General features: G+C 39.9%; 1 protein-coding gene across 1 annotated transcript in view; it reads left to right on the top strand.

Moving 5' to 3' along the window:
* The window catches only part of cadm2b (cell adhesion molecule 2b), a 166,528-nt gene that overhangs the window by 104,453 nt on the left and 40,661 nt on the right, over positions 1–21,414 (top strand). Inside the window, exon 2 of the mRNA XM_034700412.1 lies at positions 12,325–12,351. Coding sequence (XP_034556303.1) covers positions 12,325–12,351 — 27 coding nt within the window. The remainder of the gene's footprint in view (positions 1–12,324; positions 12,352–21,414) is intronic.

Here is a 21,414-nt window from a genome sequence, read left to right as displayed (position 1 = left end):
GGACCCACTTATAATGTATACCTCATTGTAATAGACATAGGTACAAAGCCTAAGACGAGGTCATCCATACTGATGTTTCCCTAATAGAGACTGTATGGAAATCACTTTCCCTAACCCTTCCCCCTCTTCATTTCAAGAGTGACAGGAGATGATTGTTGGAACACCCTCACTCACTGGAGGAAAGGAGCCTGAAAGAAAAACACTGGGCGGAGAATATGGATGAGAAAAATATCAAGACTGTCACTGACAAAGACTTTCCAGTGAAACTTCTTGCTTTCTTTGACATCTTTAGATCACCATGATGCCGTCCAGTTGTTTCATATCTCACTTTACTGACAGTGCCATAAAATGAAAGGTAGTTACGTTGTCTGCAGTGAAAGTTAAAACTTTGAGTCTGGTACTCCTGATTGTATCATCATCAACACATCATGTTGTCATTCTTAACAAGTTTTCAGTTCAGCCTCATACGTTATAAAGCACCATCAGTGAAAGCAAGACGAAGTGATATATGGAGCATCTGTTTCATATCAAGATGGAAGTGGATGCCTCCAAAAGGCTTAAAGGATGACACTCTGAGAATGTGAACAGATTCATCAAAGTAGATTATCTCTGCGGCCGAAGGACTCTCCAGAGGTTGACCTTCTTTACAATTCCTTCTCTGGGACATGAGCACATGTGTGAGTGTGTTTTGAAAGATAAGGGACTGATATGCCAGGAGGGTGATGAAGTGAGTGTGTGCCTCACATGTATAACAAAGCACCATCCATAGAATTTTTGTATGAATTACATTTAGTCGAAGAGCTTGTCAGCAGTAATGATCTACTCTCAACCATTTTTCAGCTCGTCATAACCTTGGGAACATCACCGCCACTTCATCCTCCATTCCTTTGTTTGTTTGTGTTAGGCAGAAGGTAAAAAACCACGTACCTGCCATGACTGACCAGTGATGAATCAAAGTGAAAAGGTTTGACCCAACAGTTCAGTCAATTATTCGTTCAACTTCACCCAACATGATTTCCATAAATAGCGTCAAAACTCATTTTCACTTTAAAGAAAAAACCCACTTCATTCAATAGATGTGACATGTATTAGCTCCAATGAACAACATTATCAGCATTTCACAGCTTGAAATCCTCTTCGCAGAAAACAAGGGCAGAGTGTCGGTTTTACCTTCAAAAATTTTCCATGACAACACATTACAGGGCAAAATATCTCCAAAACTTGGAACCTGGCCCAAGCTAGCTGCCAGGCGTCATGCAGGGTTTTAACTTCATGTAAACACCCACAAATATATCCAAAAGTGATTCTACTCACCTCAAGACAACTGCTAACACTTAGTTTGATTTTGTGTATGTGTCATCTGGCTGTGAGCAGCACAAGTGATTAGGTGTGTAACAGCAAAGTACAGTATTTTGCATTTTTCTTCTCCCCCTGCTGTTCAACACTTCTCTCAAGAGATTGATTTCCTCAATATGAGGTTACATTTTGAAAGGAAATGCTTTCCTGTGGAACCAAGTCATTACACCACTCACTTTTTGTAGAAATACGCTCATGGAGTGTAATTTCTGTAACATTTAAGCCTTGTACTCGCAGTCATCCAGCAAATACTGTAAAGCACTCTGCATATTGCCATTTAAGGGCCCAATTCAGAGTGCATTACCTTACACAGCCCTGTGCATCGCAACTGAGCAATACATTACTGGAGGGTTTAAATCAGGGTCTTACTGTAGTGTAGAGGGGGAAATGCAAATTCTCATTTCAGGAATGATTTGAGTATTGTTGGTTTATCAAATCAAAGGTCTAATGTCAGTATTATGTGCAGGTATTTCTCATTGAAACCACATTCCTTGTGTTATTGCTCCACATTGTCGGTAAAATTTAGTTTTGGAATTGTGCATATCCCTTGTGTGCTCTATGAAGTTATGAAGTCTGACAGCGTCCCCATCATGCTACTGAACCCAGAAGAGAGGAGCCGTGTGTATGTGCGTGTAGGCCTGCCATTATCCTGGGGCTTGGCAGATAAAGACTTGGGAGGTTTGAGTCCTGGATTGCCTTAAGCAGGAACCCTCATCTGCATGCACAGAGCTTCTGCAAGGCATTTGTGCAGCCACATAATGTCAAGCAATTTTCTGTAACACGAGGAAATTTGATTTCTAGTAGAGCGGGTAGAAAAGACGGACTCTCCAAAATCACTTTGAAACATCTCAGTTTATATCAACTACAGCTCAGCTGGACTGAAGCGTATCCTCCTGGCATGGAGTCGTGCACCCTGTGGCGCGCACACCGTAAACCATCTTGCAGGTAATGCTGAGTGATAGAGTACCTGCAGGCTCTGTGGTTGTCTTTGTTGTGCTGTGCTTCTCATGACTGCTGTTGAAACTGAAGCTTGATTGTCTGGCATACCTGTAGAATTAAAGTCAGACATTCTGCTCGGTTTGAAGATCTCTGCTACACATCTGATTAGTTTGGAGGGTACAGGCAGTACAGGTAGCTGACAGAAGTGAGTGTGTGTCTTTTCATATGAAATTGCAGGTCTGAATCTTTCATGTTGCTGTATTGAAAACATCTTAATACAACCTCTGTTGGAAAGGCAATTTTATGTCTAATGGGCTACTGAAATGGTAAATCGTAAAAGGTTGTGCCTGGAGCAAAAACAAGGATTTGATTTAAGTGTCATGGTAAAGTTCAAGGCTGCTATGGACAGAAAAGTGCAGGGGAAAACAAATAAAAGTGAAGTAATAGGCATCACAGTCCATCAAGTCATGGCAATGGCCTTAGTTTCATCTCAGCATCAATTTGTCTGCAGTCTTACAGCCGTGACTCCTTTTTGTTTCAGCTTTAATGGCTGCATACAAGCTGCTACTTCAGAACTGGGCTTCTGGATCACATGGATGTAAGCATATCTGTCATAGCTTCATAAACAGCCTCTTTGGAAATGATGGTATAGGTGGGCACCACGTTAAAGGGTGGGCAGCATGTTAAAGGTAGCATTTATACTGGCAATTAGACTATTAGAACTTCCTGCCATTAAAATGGCAGTGCTGCCAGTTCAAAAGCCTCTCAGTGTGTCAGCTGATAAATCATAACTTTAATATTTTCAGCAGTAGAGCCACATTGAACTGTAAAGGGTTTCAGCCATATCATAAGAATTCATTATCGCATTATGACACAGTTTGAGTTCAGTCAGTCAACTTACATTGAATTAGTCCAAACTTTATTGCAGCTGTCTGTCTGTGTTTGGTGTCCAGGATTCGACCTCATCACTCATCACAAATTTACTCTACATGCAGAAATTGAGGATTGATGAGATAAACCCCTTACAGTTGGAGTCGGCAGGTGGATGCTGGGCAGAAAGGTGGGGCAGAAAGTTTGAGCCCAGCACTGGTGCAGGGCAGCTGTTGCATTGGCAGTGCAGAGGCAGAGCATCTTGCAGCTTAAATAGACCACATCGTTGAGAGGATTGGTTCGTCAGGTGATTGAGAATGATGCAGGGCAAATGTGAGATCAGTGCAGCTTCAGCAGCCTGCCTGAACTAGCTCGCAGTCGTTGCTCCATCACAGAAATGTCTAATGGGATGAAATGAAGTTATGACATTTTTTACCCATGACGGCAAAGGTCAAACTTACTGTGACATGAAAAACACTTCATCATCTCAGGGCCACCAGAAGAGATTTCTTCCAATTTGGAGCAAAGATCCTCTCAGACTCAAACATGTGGGATCAGATTTTGATGGTCCAAGGTCAATTTTATTGTGACTATTCTTCATCTTTCTGAATGCAAGATCTCAGCAGGTCTTGTATGAAGTCTGATTACATCTTGTTTTATTTCTAAATGATGTAATATATCCAAGAAAACAAACCCTTTTGGGACTGATCAGGGATTATCTCTCTCAGCTCTGCAGATCTTCACCTGTCAAGTGTGATCTTATATCAGAGACACTGTGCAGAGAAACAGAGATGTTTTCTGTTTAATGTCCCTTCTTTAAATGATAGTTATGTTACCTCTCTGTTTCTTGCTTACTTATGGCATTTGCTATTTTTAGAGTAATGTATTCATGCACATATTTTCAACACTAAAGGATATCCCCTCCATAGTAACACTGGTGGATATAAATTGCGTCTTCAGTCCTTGACAAAGGCATGTTTTTTTTGTTAATCTCAAATATAAAAATGATGCAAAATAGTCCTTTAATTCTTTACACTGCAGAAAGTAATGTCATATATGTTTTAACTTTAAGTTTTAATGCAGAACAGTCATCTGTGTGGATGACGGTGGAGTCCAGGTTTTACTGACAGCCTCCATTACCGTGTAGAAGGACGCATGTTGATTTTTTTTCATTTTCACAATATCACAGTGACATGGAAAGATGAGTAGGTCTCATTGCTTGCACAATGGCTTCACCATAACCCTGCTGTGTGAAAACAAGTTTTCTCAATTACTTTTGCTCGCCTTCTCATGCTTGTGTTGCTCTAACTGGAGGGACAATCGCAGGCTTTTGTTACATGAAGGGCTCCAATGGAAACACAGTACAGACAAGATGAGAAAATTGAAGAAAAAATTGGTTTTGGGGCGTGTATGTGTGCTTGTAATGCTCACAGTGTTCTGGAGGTGTGTTTTGGATTGTGTGTTTTCATGGGAGCAGCAGAGATGTGAGCCTCTGCAGCAACATGAGCTGACAGGAGAGAGGGAAACACGCTCGTGCTGCTCTGGAGGGAGTCACTGCTGTTTATGGAGGAGCTGGCTCTTTTAATCGGGTAATTCATTTGGTATTATCGCTGTAAAAAGCTGGAGGCACTGACCATTTCTTACAGCTCAACCTCATCAATAATCCACTGAACACTAAATTATTCAGAGGACTCTGGACACAGGTGAGAGGATATTACAGCTGTTGAACTTCACCAGCTGTGTCACCTCATGTTCAAGAGATTGCACTTCCAAAATTCTTGATGTCTGCTGCTACCTGCAGCTTGTTGATGACTGTTTGAGATTAGCTGAAGGATATACAGTAAATCCTTCAAAATAAAAGCAGCTTTGGACACAAGCTGCACAGGAGCAGATTTATTTTGATGTATCTGAATCATGAGCTGGATCTGCAACACTTAAACTGCTTTGATCCACCATTATACATACATGCTTTAATTAAACTCTTGTTCCATTATGAGAAGTTGGTAAAACAGTGTCAGAATCATGGATGAATAATTGTTTAAAAAAAGAAAAAGTACTAATTTATTTTATAATCTATTAACTGAAAAAGGTCAAAGACAGCATTCTGAAAAGTGATCAAAACATGTTGTGCGTTTTCTCTTGAATTAACTGTATAAAAGTGACAATGATCACAAAAAGGCACATCGATGGTTAAAAGAAATAATGGTTGTGCAGTTCTTAAGCATTAGATTAGAATACAAAATTACCCCATCTAAACACAGAGCAAATTACTGATGTTATCTCACAAGGTTTCTGTTTTTCAAAGCCCCACATTTCAGCTACCTGCTGCTGTTAAACAGCCAGCAGCCGGCAGAGCAGCTATTAAAGCTGCCTTTCAGCATGTGTGTGTGTGAGCTGAATATGATGAAGTGCCTCACTGTCAAAGGGTTACTTACAGCCGCGTCATCCCAGGAGAGTTTGTTGTGTGACTCCGGCAGAGCAGTGCAGTGACCCCTGTGATGGCCGGCTGAGGGACAGAGGCCGGCGCTCACTGTGTTAGAGGACGAACCTCTCAGTGGTCGGTTAAACTAATCACCACAGGGACCTGAGACTATTGCTTCTTACAGGCCTGCATCCCCTCTTCAGGAATAAGCGTGACACGGAAATGAATGGAATTCATTTTGCCGCAGTTTTAGCCTCACACAATGCAAATCCAGCTAACAGGCAGGTCGGCTGGCTGCTCCAAATGTGAGCCTCTGGTGGCCAAACTGGCCAAAGTCCCATCTTTCTGCCTCGTTGTGTTTCTTCTTCTCTTATTGCTTCTTATCTCACTGTCATTGATGCGCTTCTATCCTTTTTTTTGTTGAGCTCGGGCACATATTGAACTCATCAGTCTCATGATGGGTTCCTGTTGATTGTGCACAAAGTCTCATCCATTCCTTTTTTTCTCTTAAGGCTCTGTTCATGTCTTTACTGAAGCTGTTCTCTAAAACCATGTGAGTGCTTGTATTTGGTGGTGTAGCATTTAGCAATATGTTTGTTTGTTGATCATTGAGTGACGTTAGAGGAGGAATTATTTGCTATCCTTGAAAGGAGTCTTGTTCGTAGTTTACAGAGATACAGTACACAATAAACCTAGAGAGAGATGCTCCAAGAGAGAGATGCACTCACCTCCGATGGTTGGACTTCACAAGCCACAGAGTCTTATGTGTCAGTTACTGTCCCTTGTATCAGCAACAAGTGAGAAACACATTCCTATGAGTTATAAACTAGCATGATGCACAAGATGCTGCTCATCTAGCTGATATATTACTGAAGGCTACAGAGGAACGTAAGCTGACTGAATAAGACCCGGCTGTAGTTACTGACATTGCAACGAATAAGACTTTTGCTGTTACAGGTAGTCATACAGAAACAAGTTAATAATGTTTTACAGTCATGTCACATGAGGTTGAAATACTCTAGTTGGTTAGGCTTATCAAACACTAGAATGTTTGTTATTTCATTTGTTTGTTTTTTTGGGTTGTTTTTTTTTAAACAATTTATTGTGTTTTATATGACAAGACAAATACTAATGGTACAATTGACATAAAATATACATTATACCAACAAGATAATCCCTCCAAATAAATGAAAACGAGTAAAATACAATAGAATAATACATGAATAATGAAAAAAAAATAAAAAATTAATTAAATAAAATAAGCAAATACACAACACAGCACCATTTTTTCAATTTATTCGCTTGTTATTTCATTTGTATTTTCTATGCTACATTTGTAATTCTTCTTTAGTTCTGTGAATTTGATTTACAGACTAAAACATGAGCGTAGTTTTATACCAGTGAAACCAAAGTGCAGTGAATAAAGACATGAGTCCTGCACTTTGCCTTTTAGGGGTATTTTTATTCTTCAGTGTATCAGATATTGAGATACATCATTATCTGATTGTCCTATCAATTACCGCAGTATGGCTGTATCATGATATTATCATTATAGTAGGCCATGTGTCATGTAGGCTTCATGCAGCATTTTGCATTAACTGTTCAGTGATCAACTGTTTTTACTGATGGACACTCCCACATGAAATAACTGCTCTGGCTTTGCTCTGGCTGAGAAGCTGAAATAGAAAATTATTGTTGATTAAATTAAAACACTTTTTTTTTGAACGACCCTTTGTTAGTCTTCTTGCTGCAAAGTCATTTGAGGTTAATATTGTTACTTTTGCAATTCAGTTTAGTTCTATTAGAGGACCTTATATATCTTCTCCATTTTAATGACCAACCCATGACATTTACAAAGCTGAGACTCATTTTGTTTACACTGAAGCAGCTCCGAAGCGCCTCTCTTGTTTTCCTAAATTGGGTTTTAGAGAGACTTGATTAGACCCATTACATTTTAACTATATGAAGAACATAGATTTTTCTTTCCACTTTGTTACAATTAAGTCTGTGTTCTTTATGTATTCAGGCCATGCAGTCATGTGGACACATCGGGGAGGTGTCTGCAGTATCTCTTTGTAGTGCTGGATTTAATAAATTCACTCATGCATTTAAGCATGGCATAACTGTGTTAAACACACTGACATTCTCTCAGAGAAGTGTGTTGTTATGTGCCCTGCCATTGATTTTCAGTGAAAGTCCTCTTAGGAATGTCAAAGTGTTATACTTTTCAGATAGAATAAATTGATATGCTTGCCATGTGCTTGCCAACATTTCCAGTTCACAGCAAGGAGAATCTTATCATGGTGTCTGACTTTGTCAACACTATTAAATTTAGAGCGAGTCAGAGATTAATAACTTCCACGTAAGGAGAAAATAGGAAGAGGCACAGGCTTGGGAGCATACAGAGAGATTAATGAGTGTCAAAAACAATGAATTTTCCATTAGATGGTAGAATGGCATACGCTACTTGTTTGGTCTTCCCATTTTTTACTCATCAGATAAGAGCTTGCTCAAGGATCAACAAGAAATGACCCATTTTATAGATAAACATTTTGTCCTTTCTGCAGACTCCAGATTTACCACTGACCTATTTTTAAGGCAGAAATGGGACTTTTTACCACAAGGCTTCATTCCATTCTCAGCTGTAGGTTTTGTGATGAGCAAAATGATCACTATCCTTATTGGACATTTGGCCTGCTCTGCCAAAAATGTATTGCTATGCGCAACATTGGCCCCACGGAGGATGTTTACTGAGAAAAATGGAGATTGCAGGATGGCCTTTGACCTCCGCTTACCTAATACTGCAGATACCAACCAGTCGATATACACACATACGCACACACAAATACACACTCACAGCCTTGCCTCTCAAATAGCCTTCTCTGCAAACATGTCATTATTGTTATGATGGATGTCCAGCTGTTCTCAAATACCAGCAGTGTGGAAACACATGCATGCAGCAGCGATGAGCCTGTAGAATACAGATGAAACTCAGAGTATCACAAAAACTGTAAGAAGGGGGAAATTATCCTCAACATCAGCTGAAACAAACAAGTGTGCACAGTGAGAGCAGTGTCTCTGTCACTTCCAGAGGAGGAACAGTCTCCTGTTAGTCTGTTCGACATTCCCACAATGGACAGGATGTGTCAGCACACAATGCATTAGTCGACTAGAGGTGGAAGAGAGGTACACACTACAAGAGGAGCTTATTTCTTGAGGAGCTAAGAAGTGCTCTTGTCAGTCAACCGCTTCGTCCTCATGAAACAGCACACTGAGACACTCAGTCGGTGCAGATTTGGTCAAGGGTTTTTTGAGTAAAACCTCCCGTGCTTCCTCACCTGCAGCTCTGTCAGAGGCTTCATCTATTTTTATTACTGAGAAAACAAGACTTTAAAAAAAAAAAGATGAAATAAAAAAATAAATAATGCAAGCGCTCTGGTTAAAAATAGCTTTTTCAACAGTGCCCCCCTTACAGCTGAAAGCACAACTGGTGCATCGAGACACACAAAATGAGAGAAACCTGTTTTTTAAAGTGTGGGGACTTAACCAATCCTGTGAACCACATCTGATTACCGTTCTCGGAGAGGTCATGAATAAAAGCTCCAACCTCAAAGACAGACTTTTACAGAAAGGGAGACCAGCAGTGAGTTTACCTTCAGGGGGTTTATTCCTCCTTACATTTTCTGTTTTGATGATGTGTGCTGTGAATGTGATCCATGTAAACCAATGTGAACGTTTAAGTCATGCTGGTGTTGAACTTCAGTATGTTGTTTTTTCTTTCTGTGAAGCCACACTACAAATTGATGTTTGGACTCAGTATAAGTGGTTATTATAAATATAATTAAAATCATCATTATTGTGATGATTAATAATAGTATTGACACATATTTAATAGAATCAATAATGAAGGTATTACCCTGAACTCAGGAATGGATATCTAAAAACTGATAAATCAATACTGGTGTTTCACAGTCAGTTATAGATACAGTTGAAATCACTTTCTGGGTAACGGAGGAGAACAACAGAAGCAGGAGTTTGCTCGTTCACGAGAGCGAGGCTTCATCATCCTCCATGCTCTAGCAGAGATTACTTTCAGTGTCCTACCTTGCAGGTAAATGAGAGGCTGTTGCAGCCTTTGTTGTGTGTGTTCAAGGCTCTCTCGGTTTTGACACCTCATTTTGGAAGCACCACTAGGCATGCTGGGACTTTGAGGCATTGTAGTCTTTTCTCCTCCTCTGTTTGTTTTTGCGTCACATGAGTAGATCCCAACATTGACCAAGCTTCTACTTCTGTGTATTAAGCTTCAGTTATCTTGCTTGATGTAGGAATATTTTGTGTGATGACTTCAGAACTTAGAGGGACCATCTGGATGTTATTGAAAATGATGTATTGAGTGTATTTTCCTTCCCCCTTTACAGAAATTGCCTCTCTGTTGTTGTTGTTGTTGTTGTTGGGCATGATGTTGCCATACGTATGTGTTGGTACCGTGCAACTACGCACACAAAGATCACTGTAGTGAAGAGGTCACGGTTTGAAAAAGATAAAGCTGAACAGCGTGCTTGCTTAGTTCAAATGCATCAGGTGGTTAGGATTCCTTCATGAGGTGCATGTGTTTTAAATTAAGTCAACACTAACTTTGGTTTAGTATTAAGCTACAGTCTCCTTATTGGATGAAGTCCTGTGTTTTTTTGTCTTAACAACTTTACAGATCTTTATAAAACCATGACTTCTGCCTCTGCCACTAGAGGCTGCCACCAAACCTGAAATGTAACCCTGAAGGTCTTGCACAGATGATACAAAGATTCTCACTGTAGTTATTTTATATGATTTTATATTTTTTTTATTACTGTGTCACTGTTATCTCAGTGCTCTAATTGAGCTTTTTCAGTGATGTTTTATATCCAAGCGAGGCTAAAGCTTTCCTCTGACCAGCTGATGGACATATAAATTAGCCCTAAGCTAACTCTAGTATAATATATATGTTTAATACTGTGCATGGTCACTTAACAAGTAAAGTAAATTGAAATAAATGAAATAAGTGGAGTGTGTGAAATTCTCCTTAAGTGATATATATCCTCTTAAAAATGTCAAATAGGAGGCAGCACCATTATCTTCTTTCAGTTTGACTCTGATCTTTTTGGCTTTGTCTCTGCTGTCTCACCAGTGCTTTTACACACACACACACACACACGCACACACAGTGTATTTAGTTTTCGAGGCTGTGCAGTGCTCTGTTCACGTTGACAACACAGTTCTTCTTCAGATCGAATGAAGCAGGTTACGCAATAAGTCCTTTTCAAAAATCGGAGGCTTACCGGCAAATCGAGTGTTAATCTCTTGTAGTCTGAAGCCTTCAGTAACAATGTTGTGTCCTCATTACACATAGCTAAGTGTCTCTACCTGAAAGGCAGCTAAGCACCTTCTTTTATGTAACCACAAACAAAGCGCCTGCCTCTCCAGTCATGATGAAAAGGAAATTGTTTACCAATCTGCCATGTCTCCTGGAGTTAGTCTGTAATTTGCACAGAAGGTGAAAGTTGAGAGTTGTTGAGCAGAATTCTTCCCAGGAACTGTCAGACACATTAGCCGGTATACGTAGAGAGGTTTACATTTGTTACAGCATGTCTTGTTTGGATTTCTCACTACATATCAGGATCCTTCAGCTAAATAGCTTAACATGGGAATAATATTATTAAGAATCAGAGAACGTTCAAAATTTTGCACAATTTATCTAACAGATAAACGCTGGATAGGATAAGATAAGATATACTTTATTGGTCCCCCATTGGGGGAAATTCTTTTGTTACAGCAGCTTACAACACGGGACAGGGGAATACAACAATGTACTAACATAGTTAAAAAATATAATAACAATAATAATAACAATGACAAGGGTAAAATAGAACAGAATAAAATACAATAGAATAAAAAGAAATATAATTAAATTAAATTAAATTAAATTAAAAAATGAAATAAAAAAATAAAATGAAATGAAATGAAATAAAATAAAACATGGAAACTATTACAGATGTATAAATACTATGTACTCTTCTATCTGATAAATAGATAGGTATGTTATTGCATGGATAAAATTGCACCAGGTTATTTAAAAAAAACATACACAGTATGAAGAACATTGCGATTCAGATGGATACAATAGTTATTTGTGAATATGCCAAGTCACATAGTAACTCAATCAATCAATCAATCTTTATTTGTATAGCGCCAAATCACAACAAACGTTATCTCAAGACGCTTTTACAAACATAGGAGGTCTAGACCACACTATGTCAAATTATGAACAGAGACCCAACTTCAAGACAGGGTAACACTCAGTCTGACCCCACCTTAATCCATCATGAGCATTGCACATAACTGCCATGTAGTGGAATGAAAGATGAGAACAGATGATTAACAGAACATTGTAGTGCTGGATGACAGTCTCTGATGATATTGGGATGCTTGTTATGGTTTAATTCGAACAGAGCTGTGATATTTGCACTCGTGTTTTCTTTTAGTAATGCTGTGTTGATGTTAAGTTCTAAAATCTCCCCTTTTGTCTGACAGGTTCATGGTACATACTAATACTGAGTGGATGACTTACTGTTCCACACTCACGACATTTAATCTTATCTTTCTGTCACCATGTGTAGAACTAATAATCATCATGCCATCAATGTTCTCCTTCATACCTGTCTAACCTGCTGTTTCCTTCCTCTGCCCCCTCATGCTATCAGTGGCTGGGACAAAAGGCAAAACGAAAGGTGAGTTATTGCCTCCATTTTCTTGCTACATGATTTATGTTGCACACAGTTCCCAATAAACAATGTTTGGATCGCCCTTTTATCTCCCCCAAGAGCCTGGGAAGCATTAGCATACACTGCTGGCTGCACAGCTTTCTGGGCTTCTTTTCTAACCTTTACTTCTCCAGGGGAAGGTTTGCTGAACATGCTTGCTCGTCCTCACACACAACCTGCTACACATATGTACGGATTCACATGTCACACCAGGGAGCCGCACATCCCACCCACCCATGCTCCCGCCATTGGAGCAGCTGGGGGTTGTTCCTGGTTCAAGGACGCCTCAGCGGTAGGTGAGGGAGAAGAGGGATTCTCATTTGCTTCTCAACCCTTAAATACTGTGAATTCAAAGCAGAGATTGTGAGCCTACTTCTTACTCTTTAGTTCAAAATACAGTACAAACCACTTTATTAATCCCACTTGGGGCAGCTTGTTTGAAGTAAAACACAGTGACATAAAGGCTTCAAATAATAATGCAAAACAAAAACTGATCAACTTAATATCAGAGTGAAGAGACAGGTCTCAGAGGAGGAAATGCTGCAGTTAGTTGTTGAATTGCAGAGTGGATGAATGATTAATAATAGTCATGAGTTTTACAGGCAGGTAAAATACCCTGGTGGCTGCATGAAGATCATGTCCATAGAAGCTGAATTACACACTGCTTCATGGAGGGTTTGTTAGTCACAAAGAGACATCACGTCTTTCTTTCACTCTTCCCCTCCATGGTTAATGCTTTATCCTGACATTTGTTTGTGTAGCTATCCACTTCAATGCCATTCAACCTGATCTATTGCATAATGAATTGTCATCTTCAGATTCATTATGCACTGAGCAGGGAAATATAGCACTTAGGTTATTTTTTTTCTCATGTTGCTGCTCACCGACAAATTACTGCAGTGTTTATTTATTTTATTTTTTTGAACCCTGCAGAGAAATATTTCATAATTTACAGACCACAGCTTTCACCTCCATATAGGATATACATTTGTTGTTATTGCTCATGCTCTTCCTGACATACATTTGCCATTTGGAGGCGGGATATTTACACTCTTGTTACTCCTCGTCTGAGTATGTGTAACGCACGGAGGCGCTGTGGTGAGGCAAAGTCGTTCCCCCTCTGAGCCTCCTTCAGAGGGGGTAGCAGAGGTGGAATGAAGGGATGACGTTGGTGATGTGCAGCGTGAGGGAGGGAGAAACAGTGTTGTGTGTATGTCTGAGTGTGTCCCACAGTGCACTCGTGCTCCACCTGAATGCAATGTGAAATCACACACTGGGACACTGATATAATGCCGTTTCAGCGTCAGTGTTTGCAGAGTTGCAGTGCAGAGGCTATGACTCTGCTGCATGTTATGCATGCCACTGTTGTAATGTCTTTGTTGTTTTGGTTTGTTAGCTTTGGTTGCACAGTTCACCTACAGACTGCAGTCGATGAGCTAACCAGTTTGAAATCTGAGAAGAAGGCTGTTATCTCTCTCTGCGTCTTACAGTATCATGAAATCTAGCCTCCTTGCATGCAAACATCATATCCTCATGCATCATTTAATGAGCAAGTGTTTTCATGTTTCTTTATGTTTGCCTGGGTAATTTTTTTCCTCTTTCAGGCCCATGTTTTCAACCAAAGCCACTAATGATTTTAATGTTCATGAATGAACACCGTGACTTTTTCTACCCCCTCTCTCCCCCCTTTTTAAAATGCAGTGTTTTCTAATTACAGAAGTAATTAGGGGCCTAGTTTTTAATTAACAGAAGTTACACATTCAGCATCTGTACCTCTGGAATCTAGTTCAACATTGCAAAGCCTCTTTCAACAGCACTTTTAGCAAACTAATTACGGTTAATAACTTTTATTAATAACAATGGAGATAATGAATGTAACCACATGTATCAGTCTTGAATATTGATTAACGGTTTGACAGCTTTTCTATTGCATGCTAATGACTGCTGTGCAATTTGTAGAGCAGTTGTTAAACAAAAGCGAGACTTGGAGGCCAGAGTGATAATCATTTTGGCAGTTGGGACACACACCTTTGGTTTTATTTACCTAAACTTTGCTCTGTATTTGCTCTCTGGAGACTCAGCAGGGAGGAGACAAATCATTCATTAAATGTAGACACTTGGTATAAAGAGTGAACAGAGGATGAAGTGCTTAATGAGACAACATATGAGGGCCATCCTAAAATCCTGTTCTGCAGCTACATGAAGTAAGGGAACATGTAAAGGGGATTTTTTTCAGCAGAGAGGTAAAACATGAAGCTACAGTAATAAGGTTAGTCAAACAGATCTGCTATGTAACCATTATGAAGGACATTTTCTGTCCGGTGGAATGGGAATATAACGGCATTTCAAATAAAGTGTTTCTCATAGAGGTTATGTTTCATTTAAAGAGGGCCGAGCGTGGATTCTCAGTGTGATAACGTTTTATTGAACGTTCTAAAAGAGCAAAATATTTCGGACCACGTTATTCAGTGGGCTTTATGGAGATGGACCATGAATACTTATCTCTCCCAGAAAAGTCTTTGAAAGTGGTATTTGAAGAGCATATGGTAAGTTGTCTTATTGATTCCACCTCTTGGTTTGTGAAAGTTTTATGGGAAATCCATACTTGTGTTTATTAAGAAAAATATGTTGCATTAATCACGATCAAACGTGTTCCTCTCCATTCAATAAAAAAGTCTTCAGTCTGTGAGCAATCGTCCAGGGCTGACATTTGTTTGTCACGATGTAGACTTTATATTCTTGATATGGAGCCAGTTTCATCTCTGCTTTCAAACACCAGGGTTTGACAAAAAGGAAAAATCAGAGAGTGTATTTGAGGACACATCACATGTACCGCCTTGTAAGTAACACCAATTGAGCATGTTATTTCCTCTTTCACCTGGAGACAGTACGGTGTTTCTGACCCACTTTCTGAAGCTGATGTATTGCCACTTTCCTCTCCCGTTTTTTCTTTCCCTTCACAGCCGAAAAAACACTGCTAAGAGTTTCCCCCAGCTGGGATATTTATTGCCAGAACCTTCCCCCCCTCCCTCCCCCACTGTGGCAAATCACAGGGGAGGACAGCGCTCAGTACCACCTCTGAGTCGAGGGAGGTTCACTTTTGCTCAGGTGCTACTCTGTAACAGGCACCAAATGTCCTTTTTGATGGAGGGTAGAGCTGACAGACAGCTCACTCCGTCTTGGTTATTTCCTTTCTAACAGGCTTCATCTGGCTCTGTAACGGCTCAATCAACTGACTGCATCATTTAAGATCACACTATCAGTGCCCACTATGAATTCAATGCAGAGCTGATGCACACACGTCATGTGGTGTGGGGAGCAGTCTCTCCACGTCCATTGTGCCTGTCTGGTCTGTTGTGAACTCAGAGCTCCTTTAACCCCGTGCAGATAAAGGATGCATACAGACTAATTTGTCCCGATACGATTTCAAACAAACTCATTTAATGTGAGAAAGATTCATTTTTGATTTCTAAATCCATCCAGGAGCCTTTGGCACCTGGTATTAAAGGAGATAAAACTGCAGCTGGATTGTGTCTGAATCCACTTTTGTCTCACATACATTGTCTCCTCAGCCTCCGTGCATTAGTTCTTGATTGCCAGATGCGGATGGTGTGCGGACGAGAGTGACAGGGAGTACATTTCTAATCTGAGCAGGAGTAATCACAGCCTTTGCTTTTACCATAATTACATATGGATTTTCTATGACTGGATGAATTGCACATTAGAAGGCCTGCATACTAAGATTTTGAATTTTCCCTTTTGATTTTAAATGGCGACATTATCTAAAGTTGACTGTGTTCAAAGCAGGAGTTGTGCACTTTTCAAACATGGATCATTTTGGACAGGTAATTTACTGATTAGCTTCAGTTAATGGATCAGATTTAGTGCTAATTAGCTGCTGCCCTTAAATAGTTGCTTAAATCTCTCCAATCAAGCAGGCTGATGGCTTTTAAAAAGGCCCGGCTCAGTGAGTGCCTCAGATCAGCAGGGTTGCCATAAACATAAGAGCAGCTCTGTTGACGTTGACCCGTGGGGCTTAAATTACGCTGTCAGCATAAATGATTGTTTTTGGTGACAGAAATGACCTTTCAGTCATTAAAGAAATGAATTACATGAAATGTGTTTTTGCCCATGTTTTTCCTCTGCAGACTGTTCAGAAAAGGTCGTTGGAGGTGAAAATAATCAGATAGACTGGGGTTACTTCACAGGCCAATTTATAAAGCAGCCTTTCTTATCTACTTTAATAACCATTCACTTTCAAGCATTTCTCTTATCAACACGTACAGTTTAAGGTAGTAAATTAATGTGTCAGCAAGCATATTATACTCGGTTATTATGCAAATTTTGGTGTGGTGAGCTGAATCAAGCTGTTTCCATCACCTCATATATTCTACCTTTGATGTGCCTGTATGCTTGGATAAAGTTGACACATTGAACCTTGCTTTTTAAGTTTTAGTTGAAATCTGCTGTTTTAGCTTGATTGAAAGGTTTTTGTATCTTCTCTGTTGTTAAGATAGACTCAAAGGTTTCATCACTTTTACATAATTTCCTCTCTCACCACTAACACAGACTTTTCCATCACATGCCCCAAATAAATAAGCAATTAAAACCAGCTACTAACAAAGCTGTTGCAATCTCAAGACTATTCGAAAACTCGCGACAGACAGTAACCACAGAAGGGGTTTGCATGCATTAGTATTCTGCATACTGCCAACGTCTAGCCTCAATTTTCAGAAGTGGTCCTCTTTGGACTCCAGTGAATGGAACATGTTGTTTACATGATATGCTTCAAAGAGAGTGCTGGTGCACAGAAACATACAGTATGGAATATTAATGTGCTGAGAAACTCACAGTTCTGTTATCTGTTTGTAACCAGCAGATAAGCCATGAGCAGAACTGCAATTAAAAAAAACGGACGCTGTTGTTGTTTTGAAAATGTCATCAAACACGCGATTCATATTCTCACTGTGATACTGAATTGTATCTTAAAACATGAACAGATCCAGCAGGCTCTAAACGGACACATGCTAGACAGTTTAAAGCATAGATGGCTTTCATGAACCATTGTGTGAACTGTCTTGAAACTGAGAATAGTTTGTATTTTCAGTTGTCCTGCACAGAGGGGTCAGCTTTAATCTAATCTGCTCCCCTCCCTCTGATGGAGCAGTGTTGTTAGTTTTGGCAGGTAGATCCCATAAATGGTATACTAAGCGATAATATCAATTCTACTGGGGAGAATCATGTGACAGGCAACCATTATCTGTACAGACAGAGACGGACACTCTCCGGCCTGATTGTGGGTCTGCCAGAGCTGCTGCACCAACTTTTAAATAGAAAACAGCCCTGGGCCTGACTCATAAAAGTATTCTGTCGCTTTTGCACCTGCTAAACCTGTGCACATGAGCTGAAAAGACATTGTGTAATTCATAAAGCACAGGCAAAGGGTTAAATGCACCTGCTAAACCTGTGCACTGCAGAGGAACTAGCATCTCTGTGCACTGGTGTTGGTTGCATACATTTCAGTGAGTTATTATGCATTCATTTGGAGCAGAATATGCCCTTTTCTATGCAAAGGAGCCTCATTGCTAAGAAAACCCTAATTCACTAACACTGTCACTGACAGCCACGCAGTTAGAGTGAAATCTAACTGTCTGCTGAGAGCTGGTGGTAACTGTGCAGGAGTATTTATAAGCGTATGTTCAAACACTTTCATGATTAAGACAACAGTTCCACCTCTGGATGACTTAAAACGAATATATCTGTACATAAAGTCTGTTAATGTTACTTTGATGTTACTACTTTTAAAGTAATCAGGGCTTAAATCAGTCTGAGGTTGTCTGAGTCTCAACCCCCGCACACACAGGGTGTGCCATTACTCACAACCAAGTGTTCTTTTACTATCTGAACGAGCTGCTCTTTGCTAGCTTGCCCCAGGAAATAAGCTGGATGGAAACTGTAAAATTTGTGTCCCATCTGTCACTACATAACAAAATGCTAAGGACTTCTCCTCTCCACCCAGCTGATCATACATGTTGACAGAATTTAGCACTGTCAGGATGAGGGCACACTGCACAGCTTTGCGCAGCAGAGCGTGTCGATGCGTACAGATCATCTCCGTCACAATGAAACACAAAACTATGCAAACTTTGCACAGAGATGCAGAACTTTGTGGCTGTTTTTTGGGCTTGAATACCATTAGCTCCATTTGCTTTGCTTATTAGAACTTGAGACGGAGCAGATAGCAGGGACAAATTATGTACAAATCTTCTTGCCATCAGCAGCTGCAATCCAGTTAATTTATGTTGAGTGATCTTGTATCATTTTAGAATCAGACAAAAAGCTGCAAAAGAAAGCTAATTTTACAGTCTTTAAAATACTGTTGGATCATTCTGAGACCGTCACCATTGAATTGAGCACTGTGGAATCACACGTCTGACAATGCCCAATTAATGACACTGAATCAAAGTATGGGGCTCAGGGGATCTGCTGTGGATTTGTTCTTTCTTATACTTCATGTCAGTGAGTAATTGTTAAGTTCAAAGGAAGAAGAGGGCTGTAAAACAAAGCACATCTACTTTATGCTTAACTGAGCAAGTGTTGCATCTTAACCTCACTTTCAGGTGATGTAGAATAGCAGCAGAATCCTAAAAATTACCAGTTTTATTAATTTCAGAAAGCAATAAGACAAAAAAAGGGGTACAGTCTTGAGGAGAAGAGAAACCATGGACACTAAAAACTGAACAAAGTCATTAAAAAATGTATGCTTCATCACCCGTGATCTCATACTGAAAACATACGTGTTATTTATAAGAACATTCTGGGTTAAAATTGCACACAAATGTAGAAGTGGAGCACTTGTGCAGTAAAAATCATTTAGGCGCACAGAAACAGCTCTTCAGTCCAGGAGAACACTTAAACCCATTCTCCTGCAGTCAGGGATTTATCACACAAGCCAGTTGGATTGAAACATAAGCACTGAAATTTTATTAAAAGTTTGGAATAATTTGGTTTGAAGTAATGTGAAGAAATAAAAGATTAAAATATCATGAAATGTGCCTTCGTAAGTGGTAATAAGTGGACAACGGAGCGTATCTTGGAAGCTGTTTATAAACTGGCTTCACGGTTTGAATTTGTCTCATGTTAAGTTTTTATAGTTCCCTCGGCTTGCCCTCACGTCTCTCTTCAATAACTTTTATTTGGTAACAAAACTCCCATAGAATATCTAAATTAAAGCATTAATCATCAATTATTTCCCTTGACATATTCTCTATTGTCAGAGAGGCTATATTCGGTAGTCATCCATCTCTACCTCACACTGTGCTTTTAGCACATTTTATGTTGTGTAACCCTGTAGAGTGTTCATTATTTTAGCAACATCAAGTCTCATTAATCCCTTTCAATATTTTAGCTGATGCAATTACTATTATTACTGCTGACATAAGTTAGTTAAGCACCAGCCAGACAACCAATAAAAACAACACAAACATGAATTTCAGAAGGCCCCTCCCTCTCCCTCTCCTCAGAAAGGATTGTAGTGATTTTATACGATCGTACTGATTTAGAAGTCTGAGGCTGTCTGGCAGGACATTTCTCAGCCTAGGTGTCCTGACAGTGAAATCCAGTCATCTTTCATCGTGAGCCTAGACTTAGTAACTGCCAAGAGCCCTGCCTGTGGTGTTAAAGCTGCACTCTGACTCATGAGGGTCCAAAAGGTCAGAGACATAGCTGAGAGCAAGGCCTTGACACAGCCATAAAAGTTATCAATAAAAATTTGACATCAGTTAAAAAAAAAGAAAAAAAGAAAGCATGGCTGCCAAGTTTGTATAAAAAGGCTCTTTCATTTTGCACAGGCATAAAAAAAAAACAACATCTGGGTCTTATACTAATTGGCTGCTTGTTTTCTAGGTTTACAATTTGTACAGAACAGAAGACAACATTTTCTATTTGAAGCTTTTGATAGAAAAAATAACAGTAACATGTGGAGAAGACAGAGAGGTGTGCATGACTCTCTGGATTAGTGGAACTATTTGTGGCTGGATTGCTTCCTGGTTGGAGAAACACATTGTTGGAACAAAATTAGGAGTGACACCCAACATTTACACTTCTATCAGAGGTTGAAATGACTTTAAAGGTGACATATCACGCTTTTTTCATCAATATATATTGGTCTAAGAGGTCCCCAAAACATGTCTTTAAAGTTTATGCTTAAAAAAACACTTTGAAATCAGATTTTGGCATGCCTGAAAAGCCCTCTTCGTCAGTCCTCCTCAGAACACTCTGTTTTCTCTCTGACCACGCCCCCTCAGGAAGTGGATGTGGTCTCGGCTCTCCAGCACGTTGATCTAAGGTTTACATGTTGGCTGAATATACACGGCTGCTCAGAGATCACGTTACTTCAACCCTCTGAATCTGATCCAGAATCTGATCCTGACGGAGAGGCGCCTGTAGCAGGACCTTTCTGAAGGATTGGTCATAGATTTAGTGTTTCTTGTTGTTTTATTTATCAGTATGTCGACGTGTGTCTTGGTACACAGCTACGAACATGTAGCTATGTGGCTATGCTAACTAGCGCTAGCACGTATCCATGATAAATAAAAATCATCCACTAGATCTTCAAATCTGCAGACGTGGGGAGTAAAACCGACCTTTGTGTTTATTAAGACAGCCTACAACTAGCATGCCTCCCTCCTAAGCTCCTTGTTAGCACACATTTGTGCAGGTAATGAAAAACGGAGGGGGGATTCAGTATTATTTTATACAGCCTATGGGCTGAACAAGCTCCGAGCTCTGACTCCGTGACAGACCGGATATTGTTGTTACGTAACAAAAACGCGGAAGTCTGAAATGGCTCGTTTTAGACACATTTACAGAAAGGTGGAGAAATCAAAACAGGGGCAGAATGGATTTTTTTCATTCTCGGGGGGTTTGTAGACATGCCAGGGACACATATTTCAGGTAGAGAACCATTAAAAAGTCCATTTTGCATGATATGTCACCTTTAAAAAGCATTTACCCACAGCGCTTTAGGAG

Source organism: Notolabrus celidotus, chromosome 14 (assembly GCF_009762535.1).
Source record: "Notolabrus celidotus isolate fNotCel1 chromosome 14, fNotCel1.pri, whole genome shotgun sequence".
Classification (NCBI taxonomy): Eukaryota; Metazoa; Chordata; class Actinopteri; order Labriformes; family Labridae; genus Notolabrus; species Notolabrus celidotus.
This window is presented reverse-complemented; position numbering and strand designations above follow the sequence as displayed.